This window comes from Trachinotus anak, unplaced genomic scaffold, assembly GCF_046630095.1.
Source record: "Trachinotus anak isolate AG129_WGS33_773 ecotype Australia unplaced genomic scaffold, CSIRO_AGI_Tana_v1 ptg000008l, whole genome shotgun sequence".
In the NCBI taxonomy this organism is placed as follows: domain Eukaryota; kingdom Metazoa; phylum Chordata; class Actinopteri; order Carangiformes; family Carangidae; genus Trachinotus; species Trachinotus anak.
Genome location: NW_027273859.1, coordinates 1340394 through 1366300, shown reverse-complemented (window position 1 = coordinate 1366300; position 25907 = coordinate 1340394). Strand labels below are relative to the sequence as shown.

General features: G+C 41.4%; 1 protein-coding gene across 2 annotated transcripts; it reads right to left on the bottom strand.

Annotated features, from left to right (window-relative positions):
- Positions 1–196: 196 nt before the first annotated feature.
- zfr (zinc finger RNA binding protein) lies at positions 197–23895 on the bottom strand. Of its 2 annotated transcripts, XM_071481777.1 has the most exons (20): positions 23737–23895; positions 23478–23559; positions 20891–21173; positions 19789–19927; positions 19109–19327; positions 17507–17748; positions 17055–17258; positions 16312–16630; positions 14681–14874; positions 14458–14577; positions 14132–14277; positions 13889–14054; positions 12377–12579; positions 10636–10786; positions 9924–10065; positions 7649–7746; positions 6721–6816; positions 2986–3097; positions 1808–1905; positions 197–1476 (listed from the first exon to the last, which is right to left on the bottom strand). In XM_071481777.1, the coding sequence occupies exons 1-20, from the start codon at positions 23771–23773 to the stop codon at positions 1294–1296; spliced, it is 3234 nt and encodes a 1077-aa protein (XP_071337878.1). In that variant the 5' UTR covers positions 23774–23895; the 3' UTR covers positions 197–1293. The 2 variants fall into 2 exon arrangements, 1 of the variants encoding a protein (XP_071337878.1); XR_011691538.1 differs by lacking the exons at positions 197–1476; positions 1808–1905; positions 7649–7746 and having other exon boundaries at positions 3053–3097.
- Between the last annotated feature and the right edge of the window lie 2012 nt (positions 23896–25907).

Sequence of the window (25907 nt, the reverse complement as noted above, 5' to 3'; positions counted from 1 at the left end):
CTACACTTCATAATTCACTCTGTGCTCATCTCCACTTCTCTCTTTGTGCAGGCTGCTGACAAACCAGTGAGCTGCAACACAGAAAGGGAGCTGAAAACGTTCAAAATACTAGTTTGTAAAAAAGGTTTGATGCCAACCCTAGCCTGAAATATTGTTTACATTATACACCATAAGAGAAACCAAGATACTCAATTGATTAGTCTGGAAATGTATTTATTCTGCTGTTGGCACAAGGCAGAACGCAGAGCACGGCAGTCATTCACAATAGGACCTACGCTGAAGAACAGATAACATTACTGTCCCTTCCAGTGCCAGTCATGATTTTTACTCTTTTTTCCAATATTGAGTTGAATTTAGCACCTAACCAAGTTAAAAGGCAAGCAAGCCAATAAAGATCCTTATTAACCAGGGAAACTCAAATTTAAAAGCCAAAACAGTCACAATGTGAACATGGCCATGTTTTCCACAAATCAAAGATCTTTATCCAAACAATATACAAATACTTTCATATTTATGAAAACAAAAAGACAAAACTACATTTAGGGATGACAACTTCACTACGAACAAAGATCTATCAACAGATTTTAAGTTCTTCTGAATCTTTGTGCAATGCCTCAGAGGTCTTTTATCTTCAGTGTAGCATTGCAACACGCTCTGTACAGCTACTCATGTTCCCCAGAGGATCGATCCTAATGACTTTATTGATCCCCTCATGTTTCCACTTTTCCTTCTGTCTTTTATCCTAAGTGTAGCACTGGGACATAACAAGACCACAGCATCGAGTACATTTATACATATTCAAAAGTGGAACTTTTAAGTTGAGTTGGCCAAATTAATGCTTCACAAGAGTAACAACACAGCCCACCTCTGAAAGCAACTATACAGATGAATGAAGGCATTGACATTTATCGTTACTTTTCCTCCTGATCCACGACACAGAAGTCTGGCTTCAGTTTTGATGCAATGATTTTACCTTCCCCCGCAACTTAAAATCAACACAGTTCAGAGGGGAGCAGCAGCATTCATCAACACTTCTATTTAAGAAGCACATCAGGTAAAAACTGCTTCATCTAGTACAGAGAAGACTGAACCTCAGCTTCCAACAAAGAAATCTACAACTAAAACAGTACACAAATTGACATGTTTGTGTAATACCAAGTGAGGCTGCAGTTACACCGGTACATCTGTAGCTTAAAAAGAAAAAAAAAAAAAAGCCAATACACAGCAGACAGCGCATACAACACGTTAGTACATTTTTGTATGTAGATTACTTTAAATTAATAACCAAGGAGCTTAGAAACTATCATAGTCTTTCTTGTCTTTTTTGCCTTCACCCTCAAAGCTGTCTGTTCCATCACTGTTGTCACGGCGACGCTTGCGGCTGTTACGGATGTTGAAGCGAGGGTTAATCTGCGGCAGAGGATCCATGCCCAAAACTTTGTGGATCTGACGGAACGCCAGCAGCCTCAGAGCGAACTGCACAGAGACAGAGAGAATTAGTTTTTTTAGCAGAAGCCACAGGAAACCTCCAGCAGGGGGAAACTCGTCTTTATGAGAAGGGATGAAATCAAAACAAAAACTAACAAGTCCCCAAAAGCCTAACATCTCCTCGAGAAGAGCTGCTGCCAAAAAACACATAATGACAATTAAACACCTGATGGTTCCATTCCCTGAAAATACAAGAGACATTAATAACTGGCACTAAGACATTGTCCTAGTTAAAACACCACCTGAAGCCATGTTCAAATCTAATTTCTTCATGTCTCAATTAGCTTGATAGCTGATGTATAAATGTAAGAGCTTGTACTTGGGCACTTGAGGTGATGTCCTCTCTCTGTTGCTCTCCCATAGATGTCAGCGTATCCACTGGCTTCTTCTCACAGGGGTCTACCAGTCCTGGCCCACCTGTTCAAAGTAAACACTTCATTAGGTGATGTTTTATTTGATGTTTGAGCTGGGAGCTCAAACTTCACCCTGGCTTTATGGTGATGTTTTATGAGAACATGTCTGCCACAGGAAGTTTGAATATTTACATCACACAGACAGGGCATGTTTGTATTGTACATGTTACACTGAGGCATTTCTTGTCACTACATTACTTATATTAAAAAGATGTTCATTAACTTTGCACATTTTGAAAAGCCAACAGTGATGACTTAAAAACTGACCAGTGGTTACAGTGAAGTAAGACTCAACTCTCTGGGACCTTCTGATGCATTTCATAAGAGTTTCTGATCATTAGCTCCACCTACTTTCATTAACCTCAAAAAACAATTAAAAAAAAAAAAAAAAAAAAAAAAAAAAAAAAAAATTATGAAAACATTACATCTGCTAAAAAAAAGAAACCCAGGGCTGCAGATGAGTCTGACATGACTGTTGTTTTAATAGAATCAATGCTGTGGAAATGGACACCATACTAAATTCCCCAGTTGAGCTGCTGTAGTAGACTACAGAAAGTTCCACCTACCCTAAAACAACTGGCCTTAATTTGTGAGCCACTTGGCCATTTGAGAATTTACAGCATTTGCCTTTTCCCCCCCAGACACAAACTGGTATTTGTAAAACCAGAATGTGGGTGTGCACCTCACCCACACTTAAACCCAGTGATAAACATGGTTATCTAAAGCAAACTGCTGGGGGCAGCCAGTCTAACACATAACAACCTGTACAACATTGAACTGTTGTTTTACACTTTTGTTTTCATGCAGATTAATCAAACAAGATATGTCTCAAGCAAGCTTTAAGGGGCAGTTTGAACTGCTCGCAACACACCGAAGCAAAACCAAAAGTGAGCCATTTCTGCCATAACACAGGATTTACTGAAGAGAATTCCTTAGAAAAGGTCATTAGGTTCTAAGCTGGGTTACTGCCAAAAGATAGGAAAGCTAACCTTCAGCTGTTTTTGGTCCATAAGACAGAACTGCATTTTTTTTGTCTGAAGGACTGGGCAACAGCCTAGTAATATAACACTCAACATGAACTTACCAGGGAGTAAAATCCCAGAAGAAATACATTCAAAGACCCGTCTCAGTGCATCACCTGGGCTGAGGGGGGCAGAGGCGCTACTGATAGCCTTCTCAACCAGCAGCTCCATGGCCTGAACAGAGTGAACAGTGAAGATGGCTTCACATACACCTTACAACATTATATAAAAACAAAAAAGTATATTACAATTTTACATCATATATGTGCAATATTAATATCAATAACCTTTTTAAAAAATAATTTGTGTCAATAATTTTGTCATAAATGGTGACACTAGAACATTTGACAGGTGAAGTCGGCTGTTTTTTTAGCTATGGTTTGGAACAAGGACGACAACTAGCATCAGAATCTTGAAGACCCTGTTCAGACCTGGTATTAACATCCTTCTTGGGTGATCCCATCACAAGTGCACCACTGTAAGTTCAGGTGTGAGCGCACCCAAGACACATGGATGCATGGATGTGGATGCATTTGAGATCCAACCACAATCAGAGATGGTCTGACCCACGTGTGCCACATTCTTTTAGCAGGGCTGCAAATGCAAATGTGTCCTGGGCCACACTGAAGGACTGCCCACTCTCAACAACAACATATATGTATTTATTTTCATATAAAGCAGGAAGTGACATCCGATCACCAGTGGTCACTATAGATGCTTGTGGAGACGTGTTTTAAAGCAGGTGTGAACTGATGCACTTGGAGCTGACCACTTGTGATCGGATCACTGAAGACACATGTCAATGCCAGGTAATGGTAATTCCCATATCCTTGAGGTAATATGGCTACCATTCTTTGGTATTATTTTGTCATCTTTAGCATCTGGGAACGCCATTACTCAAGCTTGTTGTTGACTGCTGTTAAAGCTCAGACGTGCTGCATCTCCAAGGAACAGTGACAGTCTACTGTTGTTAACTACAGAGGACGACTGGTGCTGGCATTTAAGTGACAGCAGAGGAAGCACGAATCTTGCAGTTACATTAGTTGATTCAAGAAATTATTTGAACTTTTTAAAATAAAAAAAGGTCAAGTCCAAGTTAAATTATGAATCATTGGTGTTAAAGTCCAAGTTGAGTAGCAAGTCTTTTTTGATTTGGTTGAGTCAAAAGTCATCTAATTTATGATTCTAGTCTGGCTCAAGTCCAAATCATGTGATCATGTCATGTCAGCTGCCACTGGGGGATGTAACTCAAGTTCTATGAGAATGTATGTAGCCATTAAATGGGCTTTGCTTGGGACTAACCACCCAATCAGCTGGTAGTGACCGCACATGGTGGTCCCCTAAAAATCCCAGATGCTCGTCTCCGTTTGATCTCAGCAACATACCAAAAAGGCTAGCTGGCTGCAGTTGGAGCGCTACGTATGGACTCAGAAGTGGAGTTACATCCAGGCACAAGTATTTCTATTTTACAGTGCTCCGCCCTCAGGCAACAGGCTTTACTATTAGTTAACACAGAAGGCAATGGTCCAGGTGTGGGGTTAGGGCTTGTCACTAGTGCCATAGAGGTGCGCAGATAAAAATAGAAACGCCCCTTCGATTGCAGGGAGCAAGGTGAAGGTGCCCTGGTTGAAAGGCACTGAAGCCGCCAACACTCCCAAAGAGGCAGCTGCTTCCTCTCTCTCTCCAGTTTGGGTGCCCTGTAACTTGAGTGTGAGTGCAAGATAACCAAGCCGGAGCTCTGCTGATACCAGCACAAGCCACTATGTTTGCATGGAGCTGTAAAGCCCCTCTCTTGCCCCATTGCTGAGAAGTTTGTATTTTTCTCTCTGTTTTGGAGAGGCACAACTGCACATGCCCTGGCAATGGTTCATCTCTAACATTAATGACAAAATACAGAAGCATCTGTGCTGTCAAGAACAGTGACTGTCCTAGAGTTTACAATAGAAAAAGCATTCACTCCCTGGCCAATCTCTCATTGAGACTGCACTTAGTACCTGAAGACTGTGGCTTCTCAGCTGTTATGCTGACTGCATACACAGTATAGTGCTGACAGAGTAAGCATAATGAATGTTTGAAGCAGGTGAGGGGGAATGGGCTACACGCACCATTGTTGCTTACTTGTATCAATATGTCAGCATTACTGCCATGTGGGGCGGGCAAAGAGGAGAGGGCTTCATGCACCATTCCTGCCAGCCCTGCATTGGCCTGGAAGAGAGATGTCCTTTTTGTGACAAGGTACCTCTCCTCTAGTTATTTGATTCTCCATTGTTACACCAGCCACATATACAGCCTCTATGTTGGCGGCTAAGTAGCTCCTGTGTGAGGCAGGTGAGGAGAACAGAGTACAGGCACTGTTCTTACTTCTGTCTTATCTGTCCCACATATGTGGTGACCATCCACCTGGTGGGACCTCCTGGAGGAGTGACGAGTGTTACTGGGTCCTCACCCTTGTAAATGCCTCCTTCACTGGCACTGGGCTGGTGTGGTGGGAGCAGACAGACTCAGCAAACTGTCACCACTGTTTGCACTCCTCCTGAGGAAGCATGACACAGGCTGGGCAGGAGTCAGCTTCAAGCTAACAGCTCCAGCAGAGGTAGCAAAAAACTATTTTCATGGCTGTTGCAGGCTTCAAGCAGCAAGGTGCAGCTAAGGCAGTCCTTGATGTTGACATCCTACAGCACTGGAGGGTGGCAGAGTTGAAAAAATGGAATGACTCAGACTCAAAATGGCTGAGCAGAAAAGGGAGACAAGAGGTGTGTGCGCTGAGGTTTTATAGTCGCTACTCCCTGATTGGATGGTGAGTGCAAAGATCTGTCTCAGGTTGCCAAGGTGGGTCCTCAAAGGGTTAACCAATAACAAAGCCTGTTAGTGGGCAAAGCACGCATGAAATAGAGCCAAATTAAATTTTTGGGAACACTTTACACCTAAAAAGAGACTCAAATGTCCAGAGACTAAAGATAGCTGGCTAAATTAACACTTATCAGTGTGAGATATGCTAACTTTTGGGTCCAAGCTCAAGCAGTGTGGCATCGCCTCACCAGGGTCTCTGCAGAAAAGCCGATACCAGTGTTTCCCCTGCCTTGAGGGGGCGGCCCACCTCCCCAACAGGAACCCCACCCCCCATTCACACGCAGAGAGCAACACAAATCCAGTCCACACTTGGGACCACATGCTTGTTTTCTTCTGGCCTGGTATTTGCCCAATTCCAAAGCCTGAATCTGACCCATATAGAGTCACTATCAGATGTCACTTCCACATCTGGACCAATTCTAGCGCACACAAAGAAAATCTTTCAGCTGTCAGCCAATACTCAAGGTTAACAGCTGGAATTTGCCCAGATGTGGAAGTATATGGGCCCAACTCATGCTGAGGAAACAGGCATACATTTGGCCAAAAGTTTCAATTTGCTATCTTGGAAGAAATCAAAGAAGACACAAAAGTTTCAGAAATGTTACACCCCTACTATTCACCTAGCCCATTTCTACAAGGCAGGGAAGTCGGCTATGTTATTCAAACAACAATAATTAAGATATAATTCCAATCTTAAAACCAAATTCTGACACAAAATGAAACCTAGTTTCCACTATGAATAAATGGTTTACACGTTGTAAAAGTTGTTGGACTTCAGAAAGCCATCAGAAAGTAGGGCCTTAAAAACAACCACACTAAGATGAGAAGAATAAGTGTGGCTGTTTTTGAGGCACAGTGGTTGAAAAGGTTCCTGTGAAGGTTCCTGCTTAATTGCAGGTTATCTTTGGTCTATGTTTCATTAGAATATTTAAACAACATATACTAACCCATCCTGGGAAGGGCGACCACGTAGGAACTCGCTGACAGAGGTCTCGCAGGATTCGGATGATGATCACACAGGACTGAAGTCCATTAGCTCTAGCCTTTTGATGTAATAAAAGTTAGGTTTATGGAGGGACCAAGAGTGACAAGAGATGGACCAAACAAGTGAATCAGTTCTGTCATAGAGGTCCAAAAACTACTGTGCATAATGGAAGCTTGAGTATGGTTTGAAGTGTGTATACATTTTCAAATCAGCTGCCATTCCCAGTAGTCTTGTACCTCATAGTTAGTAAGAGAGTTCAAAGTTTGCAAGATGCACAAGAAATGAGGACTTTTCTTGCCATCTTCTAAACCCTGACCCCAGGTTTATCCAGGTATCTCACAAACAGGTAATTAAAGTACAAGAGGCCACCTGAGAGGAGAGTATAGGGACTGAAAGAGCCAAGGAAATCTGCTTTACTTTGCCTGTGCTTTTGCTCAGGGAGCAGAATCACAGGAAACTACTCAGATATTCCTTTTTCTCTCAATCCCCATTCTACAACAATATATAGAATAAAAACAATACAAATGTTGAACATGAAAGCACTTCTTGATGGCACAACTTTGTGCAAGTTATTGTGCAGCCTTATGGAATCACATGTAACCATAATGCAGTTGGAAAATTGAAAAGAGAATACAAGGATGCCAGTTCTTTGCTAGAGTTTTTTTTCCCCATATAAGAGCTTCAGATGAACTTAGATATATAATCAATACATGTGATGGACATTGACCAGATCCTTGTAGTAATAATTGGCATCCTTGAATATGTTTCTTTGTTTCAAATAGTAATATTTTCCTCATTATTATAAAACAAAAACCAAATGTGTAAAACACAAATAAACAAATAATGCATCTCATAAGGCTACAAAAAGAAAGTAAAATGATGTTCCGAACCTGGAACCACTTAGCGTGGCGCAGAGCAGCCAGAGCGTCAAGGCATTTTTGCCTGTCCAAGACGTCCGCTGGGTCTTTCACCATACCCGAGGTTACATCTAAAAATGGATTTGAAGTGTCAAAATGTGATGAGGAATGGGTGTTTGACCAGGTCAGCGAGGCTGGCAAAGAACAAACACAATGCCACACATACCAATGTTCTTTTCCATGACAACCTACAATTGGTTGCTTATTTTGTAAAAGGTTAATGACATAAAAAAAAAAATTTTAAAAAAAGGAAAAAAAAAAAAAACAAAACAAAAAAAACAACTGACTACACAAACCAACGCATTGTCAAAGTATGTTGAGAGTTACAGATTGACAGCGTGCAACATCTTAAGTCATTATCCTCTCTAAGAAGTATGAATTTACTGACTCAATATTGAAGACAAACTAATGTGTTTGGAGAGCAACTATCTGGCTAAATTATATGGGTTTAGGCTCACAAATGTTTTGAAGCCAATACTATTTTATCAGGTAAGTGTGTTTCAAAGCTGATTATTACCTTGGCGAGTGCCATGGTAATTTTGGATTTTAGATTTTCTTCACTCAAGCACTGGGACAGAGGCGGGATTCTGTGGCTAATGATGATTGTTATGAACTTGGTGCAGAGAGAAAGAAAGGGCAAATGGCTAATAGCGAGTGACCTGATAAAAAAGTGGCATGGCAATAGTAGGTGTGGCAAAGTTTTTGGGATGTGAGAAAACCTTGGTCAAAAATCCTTCCGAAGCTGTTGGGCCTTACTAAACCTCTGATGGGAGACAGTGTACTGGAATTTATTCTTTTTTTTGGTTCAGAGAGATAAAAGGAGTCTTTGTGCTGGACTTATATTACTACAAATATAAAAAGGAGGAAGCAATGGGTGCTGAAGAAGAGGAAAAAAAAAACATGAGAACTACCAGCAAACAAAAGGGGTTAGGATATCACTGCATGCATACCTAACATCAGTAGGTTGGAATAAGACCCCAACAATCATTGTATACCAAAGGCTGTACTCAGGTCCAACCATAGATTCCTTTGTCATGGCCGTCTTACCGGAACGCTTAACAATACTCCCCTAAGAATAATTTCAAATAATCAGATTTCAAAACAATAATGCACATTATAGTTTTTCTTCATCATTCTGATGTTAATTAGTTCAAAAAGAAAATATTCAAATTGCCTGACCTCATGTTTCTACTGTCAGTGAAATCAAAATGACAAATACTTTAATTTAAGCTGAATCAGACAAAATGTCTCCTACTGATCCAAATTTTGAGTCCTATGTGTGTGCAGGAAGGTGTCAATCAACTCAGGGGAGCACTTCAGAACAGGGGACCTCAGCATGGTGAACTGTTCACCAGTACACAAAAGGAAGATTTGTTTCCTGTGGGAAAATAACATCAAATTTCCTCTGCCTTCGGCCAAATCGTGGTTTAGAGAGTGTTGCAAAATTCAAAACATCTTTGCATAATTCATTCCAGATTAAATTTGAGGAACAGAAGTGCCTCCTGTTGTTTATCCTCTGCAGGAGTTGGCTTTTTGTCACCTCATCTCAAAGAAAATTTGGAGAGAAGATACTGTAATGCATGTCTCCCATTGATTGTGGCCAACAGTAAAATGGAAACAAAATCCCCTGAAACACAGGAAACAAAATAGAATCTCACCTGGGAATAACTAGACTTAACACAATGCAAACACTGATCATGCTTTGTTTAAAAAGATAGCATTTGAGAGGTAAGAGTTACAGAGCAAAAAGCGTAAGAGCAATACTGCTGGCACGAGCCTCTTTCATTTTACACTGAAATTGAACTGGTGCACATAATTAGAAAGAGCATTAGATAAGAAAAATAATGAAGTTGGGAGTCTCTCATGGGCTCCCACTTTAGACCGGTGAAAGCAGATTATTTCAATCTAATGTTTCATTACAGAAATAATGGATAATGATATTTTTCAGGTGATAGACTAAACAACAAACCCTGAAGGAAAGAGACCACAACTAAAGTTATTAATCTGATGAGCTTGCACTTCTTGGTCGCCCATCATTTCTGATTTTAGAAATCCAAAAACGAATCACACATGAAGTGCAAGTTGCTGAGTGCTCTGATTCAAAACCCAACAGAACGATCTCTGTGGTGTGCCAGCAGGACAGTGCTCTTCAGGGTGTCAACCAACATATTGAAACTGATTTCATAGAGAGAGAGCAGAAAGACAAGAAAAGAGGTGCAATGGGGATGACTGTGATGGTTTTCCCAACCTCCATCCCGACAGTTTTCCTCTCTGATGACAGGTGACGTCAGCGTGATTGTCACTTGCATCTTAGGCTCGGTACAGGACGTCAGAATGATGGCGGCTTCCTGGACAGATCCCTTCACCTCATATTTTTCTGGTGCTACCATCTGGAAGAAACCGTGCAGATGAAAACACACTGACATTATTTAAAGTCCACTGTACATACAACTAGTTGAGAATATTTTCTCAAAGTAATAGCTGTTGATCATACCTAGTTGTTGTCATCTACACTCAGTGGCCACTTTAACAGATACAGTTAATAGTTCATGTGGTGGACCCAGACTGTCTGAGTGGCAGGGGTAAGGACAAGGAGCCATGCAGAACTGTGGTATGGTTTGTCTCTTTGTGTGGGAACCTCACAGGGCACTGTCATCATACACCACTAAGTCATATGTTCCTGTCTTTCTGATCTACTGCATGTAAGCACAGGTTTGTCGCACAAGATGGAAAAACTCTCCTTATAATTTAAAACCTTGTGTGCATGTAATGTAAGTGTATGATGCTGTGTTACTGTTGAATCCATTCTACTCCATCACACTAACTTTCACTAACTCACTCAGGTTAAAATGACTAAAAATCCACACCTGAACCAACTGACTGAGTGAGCCTGAGGCAAGTACCGGTTAAAGTGGCCACTGGAGAAATAAATTGTGGTGTGACATTAGTAAAGATAGTACTGATAGTTGTTTGGGGAGGTGCTCCACGATGCGGGTGAGGAGGCCCTTGGTCGGCTTCTCCAGGCAGAGCAGAACCAGATTGACATTTTTATCCCCACGAAGAAGAAGGCCTTTGGCCAGGACTCCGACCCTCATCACTCCCTTCAGGGCTCTATACAGTTAACGAGGAAGATGGGAAGAGAAAATATGCACAAACAAAATAAAATGTGATCATACTGAACAAATTAAATACAACATTTCATCGTCTTACTGAAATAAACATGAATATCAACACTTAAAAGCCGAGAGAATGAGATATGACTGTGGGTGACCACAATAAAAACACAGAGGATACTTGAAGACAGAGCTTTGTATGTCACAAAAATTCTTAATTTTACAATTAACTCTATAACAAATGTAAATCATGAAATTATTGCTCTATTTAAACTTGTCAATGACTGCATAATTTGTAAATATTAGACATTACATCAGTTTTATTGTCTTCCAATTATGTCTCCTGTCATTATTCTTATCACGCTTGCGGTGAAGGTTGGTCTAGTTTAATTAGTTCAAGTTGGATAATAACCCTGAAAAAACAAAAACACAACAACAACAACCACCACCGGAGGTCTGAACTGAACCGTGTATTTGTAGATTTAGAGAGTCATTACACCTCCATTTATGACAAAAATGTGGTTTCCTTTCAAACATTCAGAGCAGCCAGATTGAAAGATGCTCACATTAGTGTGTTTGGACAAAATAAAATGAGAAACAACAAAACAACCTATCACTAGTTTCCACTCTTCCTGACGTTCTGTCAGACTGCTGCTCTGAGCTGCTGCAGATGGAGCTCATTATGCTTCAGCCCTTTCAACTTTCTTCCATGGCAACCACAAAAATGAAAGAAATAGAAACTACAGGAGCTGATTTTACAGGTACTGAGTTATCTAAATGACACATCTTAACAACAGACAGATCAATGAAGAAAAACTTTGGAGCAACATCAGCTTTGGTCATCTTGTCTGGGACTATAAACATTTATGATACCAGTAAGCAAATTGTACTATATTGTTTGTTTCATGTTTCATTTGACCTTTCCCTCATTTCAAGCTCTGTTGAGCTGCATGATGAGATTATACTCAGTGGATAGTGAACAGCAGAGGTAGGATGAGAGGCAGCCGCCGCTGCTCGCTGTCTGAAAGGACACTATATTGTGAACAGGATCAAAGCAAACTGTTTTTGGATGTAAATGTGAGTTAAGTTAAAAACACATGTAATGGTAGTGTAGTAAACTGTATGTTTTAAAGTAGCAATTTTGTTTCTTTTTATGTGTAAATCTGTTAATTGAGTGAAAAACATGTGTAAGTTTGTGTGTCACACAGGGCTGTGTGTACTGTGACTGAGGGACTTTGCTAGCATGGAGCATTATGTGACTTAACTCATGATGGACACAGGCACTGAAACCCTGAGAATGTCTCTTTTCCGCCCAGATTCAGGTGTGTGGTTTCATTCAGAGCTTTTTCTAATAGAACTTACAGTATGTTGGTTTAGGTGGGGTTCTAACCCTGAAGGGCTGATAAAAAGTTTTGGGGATAATAGGTCAGTTCTGTTCTGAGCTGTACTGGACCTGTGCAGGACTTTCAGAGGACAGCCTTTGCTTGAGGATAAGAAAATGTATTTCTATGCAAAGAAAGTCCAACTGTTCTAATGTCACTGTCTTCAGTAGACAACCTGACATGTAAGAACAGCCCAGAAGTCACACCTGTCTTTACAAGTTTCCTTCTTCTCTTTGTCCTCCTCCTTGGCCTTTTCCTGGTCTGTGATTATGTCAGAAACCAGCTTGAGGGCTCGTTCTGTGATTGACACAATCTTCTGGATCGACTGGAGCTCGTCTTCTGAGGGGTAGATGGCTGCGTGCTTGGTCATAACATAGCGATCGTCTGAAGAGTCAGGCCGACGGGGGGGCTGAAAGACAGAGTTAGACAACTGTTCATGGTAGCTGGATTGCGATGTTCTGACACTTCTTACAGAAAATTATATAGCGTATTTTCCGCACTATAGACGCACTGTCAATGAATGGTCTATTTTCGAATTTTTTTCATATATAAAGCGCACCAGATTATAAGGCGCATTATGCGAAACAAAACAGTCAGATAAGTCAGTCAAACTCTATTAAACGCGTTCACAATAACTCTCAACATTGTTCAAACGTTAATGAGCGTATCACAATAACTCCCAACCTTGTTCAGTTGTAACACGTTAAAAAAAAAAAAAAAGTCTCAAACAGTAATCAAACGTTAGCGTATTCACAATAACTCCTTATAGGTCCTTATACACACACACTGTAATATTATGGTGAAGCACAGTATGTATTACTCTGTGACGCTCCTGAGCCGTAATGCTGCAAGCGGTGCGGCTTTGTAGTTTACCAAAGTCGTACTGAAACATTTTGACATAGTGCCGTGAGCGCCGTGTACCACACAAAATCGCTTCGAGGTCAGTAAGCACAACCAGAATTAATCTATATATAAGGCGCTCTGCACTGTCATTTTTTGAGAAAATTAAAGGCTTTTAAGTGTGCCTTATAGTCCGGAAAATACGGTAATTAATACACCAGTCTTGTTGACATAAAGTTCCTCAAATATAAGGCTTACAACAACTAGCTGTAGCAAAGACAGACACTGCATTATTAATGTACAATTTTAGTTTCTATGGTTAATGGTAAGTCCAACGTCAAGACTGAAAGTTAACTTCAGACACAATTTCAAGTAAAAATACCCATCATTAACATCTGTTTAACATAGTTTTCCAATATAATGTAAAAAAATAAAATAAAATAAAAAAAAATCTGCTGACACAGTGTTAGTGTTGTGCTATTGGGCTAATGCTAACTCTGGCTCTCTGTACTGACCAGGGTTCAGGACATGGCTACTTTTTGAATTCCAATGAGGCTGAATGCCTTGATATAGAACCATCTTTATCTTCAGTGAGCAGAGAGACACCTTTATGACAGACACATGATCTAATCTAAGTATTTGATCTCTTTTTAAATAAAGACATTTCAAACTGGAACCTCAAACTAAAAAATAATAATGGGGGGGGGGGGGGGGAAATAATGACTCTCGCCTGCTTTCACAAAGTAGTCACACGACCCTCGGTCTGTAAAAAAATTACAATACCCTCCCCATTTTTGGGTATACAGATGAGAGGCTCAGTGTATGGTTCCTACCAGTCTACTGAGTCACACTGCACACAGACCATCATAAAGACCTACCACAGGACCCTGAGGCTGCAGGCCAGGCATGCCAGGCCGGACTCCCAGCAGACCAGGAGGGCCAGGAGGCCCCTGTGGATACCCTCCATCTGGTAAACGACGTCGCTCGTCCCAGTGGTGCTGCTCCTCCTCCATACGTCTCCAGTACATGTCTTCTTCATAACGCCTGAAAGTATAAACCACAGCTTGTCTCCAGGTTCATCTCTTACCTTCACCATTGATAAGAAATGACTGTAACCATACCGCATCTCCATTCTCCAGCGCTCTTCCTCCTCTCTTCTTCGCCAGTACTCCTCTTTCTGCATCTGCTTCCTCATCTTTTCTTCCTGAATCTTTCTGGCTCGGATGCTGGGCTTGACCTCCACCTGCAGATCTGGGTTCACCTTTTTCTACAAAACAAAACACATAAAAACTGGAATTACAGCTTCATGGTTGTATGACTCCAACAACCAGTCAGAGCTGCATCACTCTCAGAACTTCTGCTGATATACTTTCTGCTCTGAGACACCTGATAACTAATTACTACGGATCGTAATTTGTTGCTGCGGTGTAACACGTTAGCTACAAACCTTGTATTGCAGGCGATGCCTTCGACCTTTAAGGTGCATTTCCTTTGCATTTGGATCGTTGAAACTACATTCACACAGCTTGCAGTGGAAACGAATGACTTTACCTTCATCGTTTCGGACCTAAAAGTGAATTTCAAATATTAAACTCAAGATAATTAAATGTATTTCTGCTCCTGAAGTGCAGGTATGCTCAGGTCCATGTATAGAGTCTGTCAAAACGTACTTCCTCGACATAGTCGTGACCGACAGGCTGGACGTCACTCTGCAGTCCAGCCAGGGCCGACGTGGACAGAGAATCTGACACTTCAGTCTTGGGGTCCTGAGCACCTGAAGAAGGTGTCACAGGTTTAGAAGCCTCCACTTTGGCCTCTGCTCTGGGGTCTTCCATCTTCACCGTGGTCTGTAATTTATTTCCACCTGCATTTCAGAAATTACCACACAGTTTAATCATAGTGCGTCTGCTAAACACCAATCTGAACAGACCTAAATAACAACAAGGCTGTGACAGAGGAATCCTCTCTGTGATCTTCATCATGGTTAATATATCTGGCACTACAAGCATCAGGCTGGGAACACACTAGCTGTGGGTTATGTGTGGCGGCTGTGGAACACTGACACACGTCTCAGCATCAGCATCTCGCCTATTTTTCCCATGTGACAAACATGACTCCAGGAAAAACAACTAGAAAAGAAGTTGATGTCATAGTGACATCATACCAGCAACATTACATAACACCGACATCTTTTACTATAGTTGTGGTATTTTAATGATATTTTCTGTCAAAAAATATATCAAATCATAAATCAGAATTTAATTTATAATGAAAAGCTGGCAGTAGCAGTGATGCAGCTGCCACACACATGCAACACAGGCTGCTTGTTCCCAGCATCACAACCTGCTTGTATGCAGATTAAGCTCATGGTTTGCAGCTTAATCCAGCTACACAGCACAGACAGTAAAGCAGAATCTAATAACTGTTTTTTTTTTTTTTTTTTAAATGAATGATTAAATAGACACAGAATTATTTAGCAGATGGTCTGAAATATCCAGATTCTGTCTATGTACAAAGTTTACAACTGAACTGACTTTCAAAACACCAAACTCTGCATCATTCAGATCAGTGAGCACAAACCTGTGTCACTGTTTTCTCCTGCCTCTAAAACATGGAGAATTTGTTCATTTTCAAAGCAAACCAGCTACAGACACTGACTCGTGTAAACGACTTATAGCAAGGGGAAAACCAAAGACTCAATCTAGGTCTCCACTACAGAAAAAACAAACAAGTGTGCATGTAAAATAGCATTAAAATCACTGTTACTGACATCTGCCTAATTTTGTATCTGTAATAAATTAATCCTGAACGTATGGTTGATGCTCTGGTGTGAGTCCGATTAAGATCTTTTGAACAAAAACAGGAGCTGAACAAAGTGACACCCAAAAGGAGTGACTACAGTTCAAAAGACAAAAAAGGTGAGTAATTTAGTTTTTCCAATAAGAGCAGGGATACTTGCACTATTCAAGAAAACACAGTGTACTAAAGCAGAGTAGAAAACTGCTCCTAACCTTGATAATGTGTTTACACAAATCCCTTAAAGAGTGTATCACCTGTGACCTTTCACAGAACAGCTCAGTGAAGCTGGCTGTTTTTATAGTTGTTTCTGCAGTTTTTCAACCTGATCTGCTGACAGTTCAGAGCAGAACATGTCCTCATCTTCTTAAATAGATCAACCTTTACTTAACAGCAGCAGCAGACTTTCTAAAGGTGGCTGCTTTCTGATCAGCATTTGTTCAAACATTGACAGACAGTAACACTGATGTCACACGTGTTGCTCCCTCAACATGTGTTTACTAACCAACAAAATTGATCTTGGGTGCGTTGACTTTCTTCCCGGCTGAGCCAGAGCTGGCAGCAGAGAGGTTACTGGCTAACGGGTTCTTGGCACCTACAACACTGCTGCTGACAATGTTGACAGGTTTCAAGTAGGGGGGGCTCGAGCTGGTGGCAGGGGAGGTGGTGGCAGCCACGCAGAGGGAGCTGGTGGTGCTGGAGCTGCTTAGGGTGGCTGTGGTGGTCTTGCTGGGGGCAGCTGTGGTGGAGGACGATGTCTGAGTGACCATACTGGGCTCAGTAGATGGAATGGGTTTACCAAGTTTAGTATGAAGCTTAACAACCTGGAGAACAGAATTCAGAGTAAAGAAAGAGTTTTTAATCTGAGATTTCCATTTAACATAGTGACAACACATTAAACTACTGATTCCCAACAATGTAATTTATTTATGGCTTAAAAAAGGCATTTATAACCTCTGATTTTGTAGTTTCTACACTCCTTGTTTTTAGTATTCTATATTCAGTTTTATCCCTCTTAAAAGATGAAGGTGTCTCTGTGGGTAATTCTGGCAACTGGTGGGGATTTTAGCACAGACCAATAGTAAACACCTTGCATTCTGAATCTGAAAGTCTATTAAAAAAAAAAAAAAAAGAAATCTAAAATTCAAAGAGATGGATCTGCACTTGGAGCTCTGAGGACTGTCATCTTAGGTAATGGTGTTTAGGACAACCTTAACAAGACTGATAATATCCCACTCATATACATACCTTCTGGTGCTTGGCTCCGCGGATGTGGGCAGCATAGGCGTCTGCACCAGTGCAGGAAACATCACACAGCTCACAGCGGAGCTGGTTCTGAGCATTACGGGCCAACACCCCTCCACCAGTACCGCTGCTGCTGCTGCTCTGGGAAACCTTCAGTGCTGCTTCCTTCTTCTTGTGCTTTTGCCCTTCAAGATGCTCCTTGTAAGTCTATGCATTCAGGGGAGGGAGACAGAGATTGGTTGCATTGACTGATAACTATTTATCAGAGACATGAATGAATGTATTGACAAACACCAAATAAAGCAGTGAGAGGGAATGGAACAATGGCTCATTTATTTAGTATTTCAGAGGATGATGAGGTTTGTGTGTTAGACATGAGAGGATGCAAAACTCACAACTTCAAAGTGTTCACATTTAAAAACATGTGTGCTTCATGCTGAGCTCACTGGACTCACCTGTGGGCCGGCACAGCTGATCTTACAGACATCACAGTAGTGGATCTGAGGGGGTTTGGGTGGCTGCTTGGGTCGAAGCTGTTTACTCTGAAAGGGGGGCTTCTTGGTGAAAGTGTTACCCGTCCATGCTGCTGTTGCTGCGACAGCTGCCACAGCCTGTTTCTGCTGCTGCTGCTGCTGCTGCTGGTAGTAGCTGGAGGCTGCTGAGTAAACTGCTGCTTCATAGCCAGAGTATGAAGTTCCTGGGAAGGAAAAAGTGGAGGGCCACGTAAAACCTACTTACTGCTCTGTCCTTTTTTTCTATTTTTTTCTGGGTACATTTTTACACAAGTCATCTTACTTCAGCCCAGCTGAGTAGGCTGGAACAGTTGATCTTAAAAATATTATGGAGGCCAATATGCAGCAGAATTCTTATTCCTTTAAGCAGAACTTCCATGCCATTATCACTGAAGAGGAAGTTAAAGGGGAGACTGACAGTCTTAAACTGAGAGCTGGTTTTAATAATTTTCCCAAAGCAATTATTGAAAGAATCCTATTTGCAGTTTTAAGTAATCTGTAGTTCTCTATTTGTTTTCAGTACAGCCTGGTTCCCTCCGTTTGGCTTAAATCCATAATAAAATCAATCCCTAAATCCCAAAATAATGATCCTAGAATCATACGGAATTACAGGGGGATAAGTCTTCTCTCTGCTCCGGTCTTCTTAATGAGTGACTGTATTGTTATTTGGAAACATTTGGTCTGTTGGTAGACACACACACACCGGCACCATCTGCCAGTGGGAGAGGCGCGCAGCACTGGCGAGATGGGATGTGTTTTGTTACCATACAGTGATGCAGGGCTGCCCCCTACAGTGGTCATGCTCCAGACCCTTGGGAGGAGGCTGACCACCAGGTGACAAGAGCCTATCTTCTAACCTGAACTGCTCCCAGTTGGCTGGCAAAAAAAGATGACCTGCATCCTTTTTTCTGCTCCAATTTTATTGTGAAAGTCCTGACTGAAAGTTGTGATTTGCCTCTTTCTGCTGCTTTGGAGCTTCTTTGGGACCTTTGTCTGCTCACTGCTACACTTCACGCACAATGCTGTCTCCTGTTTACGAACAGTGCCAAAACCAGTCACACTTTTTGCTTAGTTCATGTGCAGTATTAGTTTGGGCAGCACTGTCAGTTAGTTCTGAGCTACTACATTTAAGTGTTTTAATTTGAGAGTTCAGTCACTGCCCCGGTTCATCCCACCAGTTGTCTCTGTTCCCAGAGGGAACACAGGACTGTGACTCCATCATCTTACACAACAGTGAACGAACTTTTAAAATTAATTATCTAAATATACAAACTTTTACTGACACGATCTGTACGATTCATCTAAAAAGATTGCCCACCCCTACACTCACGTAGGGAGATAAATATATTTTAAATTGAAAATACTGCTTCATCTTCAGTCTTGTTTTGATATATTATTCATTCATAAATAAATTTAAATAAAATTCATTGTGCACTTACTGATCCAAGAGTGAAAACCACAAACAAAAACAGCTTCCTGAGTTTCCAAGAACTGTTTTTTTTTTTTGTACCATTTCAGGCAACTGAAACTGAAGCTCAAACTCACCAGAGTAGGTGACAGCATTTGTGCTGTAGGTTGGACTTTGGGAGTAGGAGGGGACCACAGAGGCAGCAGCAGCCACAGGCTGGACCGTGGAGGTCACTGGGTAGATGGAGAAAGTGGATGAAGCTGGACTGGGAGCAGCTGGTTTAATCACGGTCACCTGTCGAGTCTGCTGGCTCTGGGTGTATGATGTTACCCCCTGGCTGTATCCTGGTTTCGGAGCTAGAAGACACAACGGTGGATACACAAACCTTTTCTTTAATGTTTAGCACAATGTTGAATGTGTGTTGTTGAATTGACTATCCTAGAACATCTCAATCATCGTTTTAATTTCCAGTCCTGGAGTAATGACAACAGGAGTGCAGTGAATGTGTTGACAGTGATTATGTGTTGACAGTGATTATGTGTTGACAGTGATTAAGGTACCTCATAGTTAATAAATCAATTACTGAGAACCTGTTAACTCAAGGTGGGCAAGGAGTTAATGCAAGGTGTATTAATGCAAGGGGTTAATGTCCAAATCAGACTGATGATCAGTTGAATAAACTTTAAACACAGTTTCACCAAAACTGAACGTTATAACCTTCGGGAAGCGAAGGTCTATTGCAGGATTGTTGTATTAGACTGCATCAGTTTTAGCTAGGTGTTCCTGATAAAATGACAACTGGGTGTACGTAGCATACCTGTCTGGTAATAAGAATCTGCCACGCTGGGTTGTGGCTGTGCAGCAGCGACAGCGGCTGTAGCAGTGGGCTGCTGGTAGTACTGCTTGCTGTCGTAGGCTACAGCTGGAGCTGTGGACCGGACGTAGGAGTAAGAGTCCTGAAAGGGACAGAAGTAAAACAGAGTTTTTCAGAGTGCGGGTAATTACCACCTATCACCACCTAAACATTTTCATTAGTGCCCATGGCTTGGCTTGCACATCAGGGAAGGTTCTCTATATTTTAGCAAGACAACACCAAACCACATTCTGAGCTTATTACAACAGCATGGTTCCGTAGCAGAAGAGTCCAGACACTGGCGGGTCTGCAGTCCAGACCTGTCACCCACTGAAAACATCTGGAGCATCACGAAAACAAAAATGCGACAAAGGAGACTCCAAACTGTTGAGCAGCTGAAATCCTATATCCGGAAAGAATGGGACATTTCACTTTCAAACCTCCAGCAACTAATCTCCTCAGCTCCCAAACTTTTACAGAGTGTTGTTAAAAGAAGAGCTGATGAACACAGTGGTAAAAATCACCCTGTCCCAACTTTTTTTGAAACATGTTGCTGGCACCAAATTCAAATTGAGCAAATATTTTTCATAACACAATACAATTTCTCAGTTTCAACATTCGATGTTGTCTTTGTTCTATCAATATGGGTTTACATGATGTGTACATCATTGGATTCTGTTTTTATTTACAGTTTAGTGTCCCAACTTTTTTGGAAACAGGTCGGTAGATCAATTTGTGAATTTGGTTAGCCATTTCTCTCCTAAAAAGAAATTTGATTGATTTTAATATTCCATTATTTGATTCATTAATCTGTTTTTAAATATTTACTTGTATTACCTGATAATGAACTACTTAGTAATTTTGTCTATTTATGAATCAATTCATATAATCTTATTAATTCCTGTTGTAACTGTCAAATTATGAATGATAAATGGAAAGCTGTAAACATTTTACATGACACCTTTGATCCTCCATAGACTGTAAAGGCAGAACATCTCATCCTCACCCCACTTTCAGGAATAAACATACAAATCAAGTTGTTTAAAAATCTGTGCAGCAGCCATACCTGGTAGTTCTGTGAGGTGACCGGTGGTGGTGGTGGGGGGACTTCAGGCTGCCGCTGAGGGTAGCCATAGTCAGTGGCCGTGTGGGTTGGCTGGTATCCTCCATAAGCTGCAGCAGTAGCAGCAGCAGCCACAGCGACAGGCGCCGGCCTAGCTACAGCTACGGTGGCTGCAGTGGGAGCGTAGGCTGCCGCCACAGTGTGCGCTGCCACAGGAGCTTGATGAACTGTGTAACTGGCCACTGTGGTGGGATGTGTGTATGCTACCCCGGCAGCTGGCTGCTGACTGGTAGGGCAACAAAGAAGAGGTGTCAAAGGTCAACTGGCCATTCGCAACTTGCAACAGGCAACAGTCAGTGAGCTGGTCACAGACACACATCATCTACACAGCTGGTCCCTGTGGTTTTCATATAGTCATGTAACTGAGTGTCTTGGGTTAAACTAATTGGGCATCTTCAGTCATAAAATAATAAAGAGGACTTATAAAGAGGCAGTTCAGCAGGTGGCCGTCAAGCACAGGTGAGGTGCACAGTGTGGACTAGTTATAGCTGCTTTGCCTTTGCTAGCTTCTTGAAATTGAACATAATCAGCAGGGAGATGGTGTTAAATTTGTTGTTCTGAATGTTTGTGGTTGTTCCTTCACGGTGCACTTTGCCCTTGCAGGTATTACAAACTGCTCCTGTACCAGCTCTTTCTCATGTTCTCATCTACAATGCAAACTACACATATTAAATGAACCCATGCAAATTTAAAAAAAAAAAAATAAAACACTAATTATTTGTGCACAGGTTGAGCCTTGTTGTATTTTCAAGTGCATCGCACAGAATGAATTAATCATTATTTTATGTGACTGAAATTGTGTCGTTAGACAGTTATCATACTGATATCTCATTTTGATAAGTTTGATTAATTTCCCAGCCCTACTCTGAACACTGCATCTCTACTGTTTACAAAAGAGTTTATTTAAGTCCTGTCTGGTATTAGAAACCACCACCTTCAAACTCATGGATCACTTACAATCCTGAAAGTTCAGTCTGTGTATTTCATCATCTTACCTGTGCCTGAAACAACACAACCCCATCAAAGCAGCCTGTTTTTTTTGGGGTTTTTTTCCCCCAAACATCATTTTGTCTGAGCTACCACTTGTGCATTATATAGATCAAATAAATTCAACAATCCCATGCTTGTCAAAACTGGTTCCATGTGTGTATCTGAGAGTGGTGAGGTTAATTTAACGATGCCAACAAGGATCAGAGGGATCCTAGGAAGAGAGGATCAAAATTGGATCCATAAGAATTTTGTGCCAGAGATGCTCAGTAACACAGTAAGTACTAAATTACAAAGCAGAAGAAGCCACCCAATACTGATTAGGTATCTGACACATTAACCTGTATCCTAGCAGAGCTGGAGCTCCTGTTCTTCTACACTAAGGTCCTTGTATTGGAACTATTATGTTGCTAGGCTGAAATGACAGACAGTTGAACTGGAGCAATGCGATGTGACATGCTCAAAGAGAGTTATTACTCCATCGTTGGAACTACAAAACCCTCTTAGTCTACTAACGTTTACACTACTGTGATGTTACAGTGGAATTTCTTGCCTCACAATAGATCCTTGGCAAACTACAAATTCTGGCTTGCAGAGAGCACACAAACCCAACAGTCTTGCTGAAAGTGCACAGACTTGACAACAGCCTTGTTTAATTTTGGCCCGTCAGTGTGCTTACGGAATTAAATGTCATTAAGGACAGCTGAAGTGTGTGTAACTGTGCAAATGTGGTGATGGTTTCCTTGAAAAACTGCTGGGCTCTCAATAAAACTTCCCTGAATAACACAGTTTTTTTTAAAAAGAAAAGAAAAAAAAACGCTTCTACACAAGACAGAAAACTTCTCTGGCCTAACGAGAACCAGCTAGCTGCTGGAGGCGGAGACACTCCTAGAGTGGACAAAAATTGGACAAATATGTGGAGTTGAGAGAGTAAACAAGGTTTGAACTTATTCCGCCAGGATTAGTTTTTCATTCCTTTCTAAACTGTTTCTGTCCCTTTACATGTGAACAGAAAAGTACAATCACGCACGTTTGTGCGCACAGTTATCCCCATATTTCAACTGCATCTTGCCCCTGTTATATAGGACAGCTTGCTTTTCACCCTGCCTGACAGCATAGTCGTTCTTTTGCCTCCTGACCTGGTCGATCGCACCAACCCTTCATATGAACAATTTATTTTGTGGTGTTACCTGGCCCTTACTCTTGTTAGAGTTATTTTCAGTCTTTGCTGTCCAGGATTCAGCCCTACAGTGACACTGTAACATCTGACGCAGTCTTCACATATATAACAATCCCTGCGTTTTCGAACAAGTATGTTGTACCAACGCGGCCTCCTTCCTTTATTAACGCAGTGCCATTTTCAGTGTGTGCTCCCGTTGACATCTAACTGCCGCAGCAGAGGGATAACCGCCCCCTCCCCCAGCCTGAACAATGGAGGCAGCCTGTACAACCTGCACAACCTACAAACTCAGCTGACGTTTGAGCTCGAAAACATTATGCAGCATGCTGTGGCCAAAGAACCGAGTACATAGGGTCCACTTACCTGTACTGGGCGGCAGCGCCATGGGTAAATCCAAAGTAATTGCCCGTAGCCATTTTGGCATCTTCACCAAGCCGGCTGGGCACTGCGGAGGACAGACATACAGGATAACGCCAAGCTAACCGTTAGCAGCAGGCTAAAACCAGCGGTCCTCGGACTGTCCGTTAACCTCAATGGCTTAATGTTAATTCTGCGCTGGGAGAGCTACTCAAGTCTGTTGATCTGACTGTAAAAGAATCTCTATGTCTTTAACGATACTTACCATAGGTGAAGGAGACTACAGGACATATGGGAATCATTGGTTTCGTATGTTCTACCGACGCCCGACTACTACACCAGCCTATTTATATGACATGTCGTACCCGGAAATTCCATCTCGGCGCCTGCGCAGAAGGGGACGATAGGGTCTTCGTTGATGCAGGTGTTTTTCATTGCATCCCTGCCTTCAGACCGAGTGAGCGTTGGATGTTTGAAATTTACACTATTAAATCTATAATAACATAATAAGACATAAACATCTCAATTAACAAATTCCCAGTTATAAACATACAAACTTAAATCCCCTGACAACAATGTTTGTCAACAATCTGTTCCTAAGTTATTAATTTGATTGTTGTTACATTCAGAAGTAAGAGTATATTTTCTGTAATATGGACCAAAACATTAGCCTCCCCATGTTAATAGGTACATTTTAGTCCAAACCTATCTGAAAAAATACAAAAATAAAATAAATGAGAGAAGGACTCAAACTCCTCTTTGTAGATATAAGGCGAAACATTCATTGTGTAGGCCCATGAATTCATTGCATGGATAGTATTTATGTAATATTTTGTGGATTGATGTCTTTACTTTTATCTAGGATAAAAATCTGTTCAATTCCAAACACTGATATTAATGTTTGGGAATATTTCTTTCTAACACTGAAAGCAGTCTGGTCACGGATAAGAAAATTATGACAGAGATAGATCCTTTCCACTGAGCCACTCCTGAGAAAGGTTTTTATGATAATAAATCTCAATTTAACAGATACACTTTTAAGCATTCTATGATCAATTCCTCATAACCCCATTTCAGTCCCCATTTCACCCAAAAGGTCAGAATCAAACACTGTAGTCTTGGTCATACCAGTCCTTGAAAAACCTTGATTGTTTCACAAGATACATGAAGGGAGAGGTAGTGCTTGAAAGCAATCTTCAGTGTGTCTGCTTGTTATGGAAGTTACCAAGTTTACTCACATTTCTATGGACACATACTCTAAAGAAATGTCCATCAGATGTCACCGTGATCTGAGGCAGTCAAGGTCCAACTATCACCTGCTCATCTCGCTCACTGATGAGATGTGTGGAGAAACATACATATAAGGCCTTTTTTTACAGGCATGTTCACGTAAGTGTGCAGTAAAAGATGATACATTGATTGTGGATGAGTTCAGCTCTGTGGCATTTATTGGAAAAGGTTGTAAATGTTACCCTGCTACAGACAAAAAAGAGATCAAGGATGAAGACCATAGTGGATGCAGAAGTTGAGTATTTGGTTGTAAAGCATTTGAGTGTAGACACGTTGCATGATATGCTAACTCTCAGTGATGGCTTATCTTATCTGTAGCCATAATTATAGTGGATTTCCTTATTCTACTTATTCTAATACAGTACAGGCCAAAAGTTTGGACACACCTTCTCATTCAATGCGTTTTCTTTATTTTCACGACTATTTACATTGTAGATTCTCACTGAAGGCATCAAAACTATGAGTGAACACATATGGAATTATGTACTTAACAAAAAAGTGTGAAATAACTCTTAACTCTTAAATAGGTCTTATATTTTAGATTCCTCAAAGTAGCCACCCTTTGCTTTTTTGATAGCGCTGCAAACCCTTGGTGTTCTCTCAATGAGCTTCATGAGGTAGTCACCTGAAATGGTTTTCACTTCACAGGTGTGCCTTGTCAGGGTTAATTAGTGGAATTTCTTGCCTTATTAATGGGGTTGGGACCATCAGTTGTGTTGTGCAGAAGTCAGGTTGATACACAGCCGACAGCCCTATTGGACAACTGTTAGAATTCATATTATGGCTAGAACCAATGAGCTAAGTAAAGAGAAACAAGTGGCCATCATTACTTTAAGAAATGAAGGTCAGTCAGTCCGGAAAATTGCGAAAACTTTGAATGTGTCCCCAAGTGCAGTCGCAAAAACCATCAAGCACTACAACAAAACTGGCTCACATGAGGACCGCCCCAGGAAAGGAAGACCAAGAGTCACCTCTGCTGCTGAGGATAAGTTCATCCGAGTCACCAGCCTCAGAAATCGCAAGTTAATAGCGGCTCAGATTAGAGATCAGATGAATGCCACACAGAGTTCTAGCAGCAGACACATCTCGAGAACAACTGTTAAGAGGAGACTGCGCGAATCAGGCCTTCATGGTCAAATAGCTGCG

Coding starts and splice junctions, on each gene's coding strand:
- zfr (XM_071481777.1), bottom strand. CDS start 23,773: ATGATTCCCATATGTCCTGTAGTCTCCTTCACCTATG. Junction 17,749..19,108: donor AAATGCTGTCACCTACTCTG/GTGAGTTTGAGC, acceptor TTTCCTTCCCAG/GAACTTCATACTCTGGCTAT. Junction 14,055..14,131: donor CGCTGGAGAATGGAGATGCG/GTATGGTTACAG, acceptor TTATACTTTCAG/GCGTTATGAAGAAGACATGT.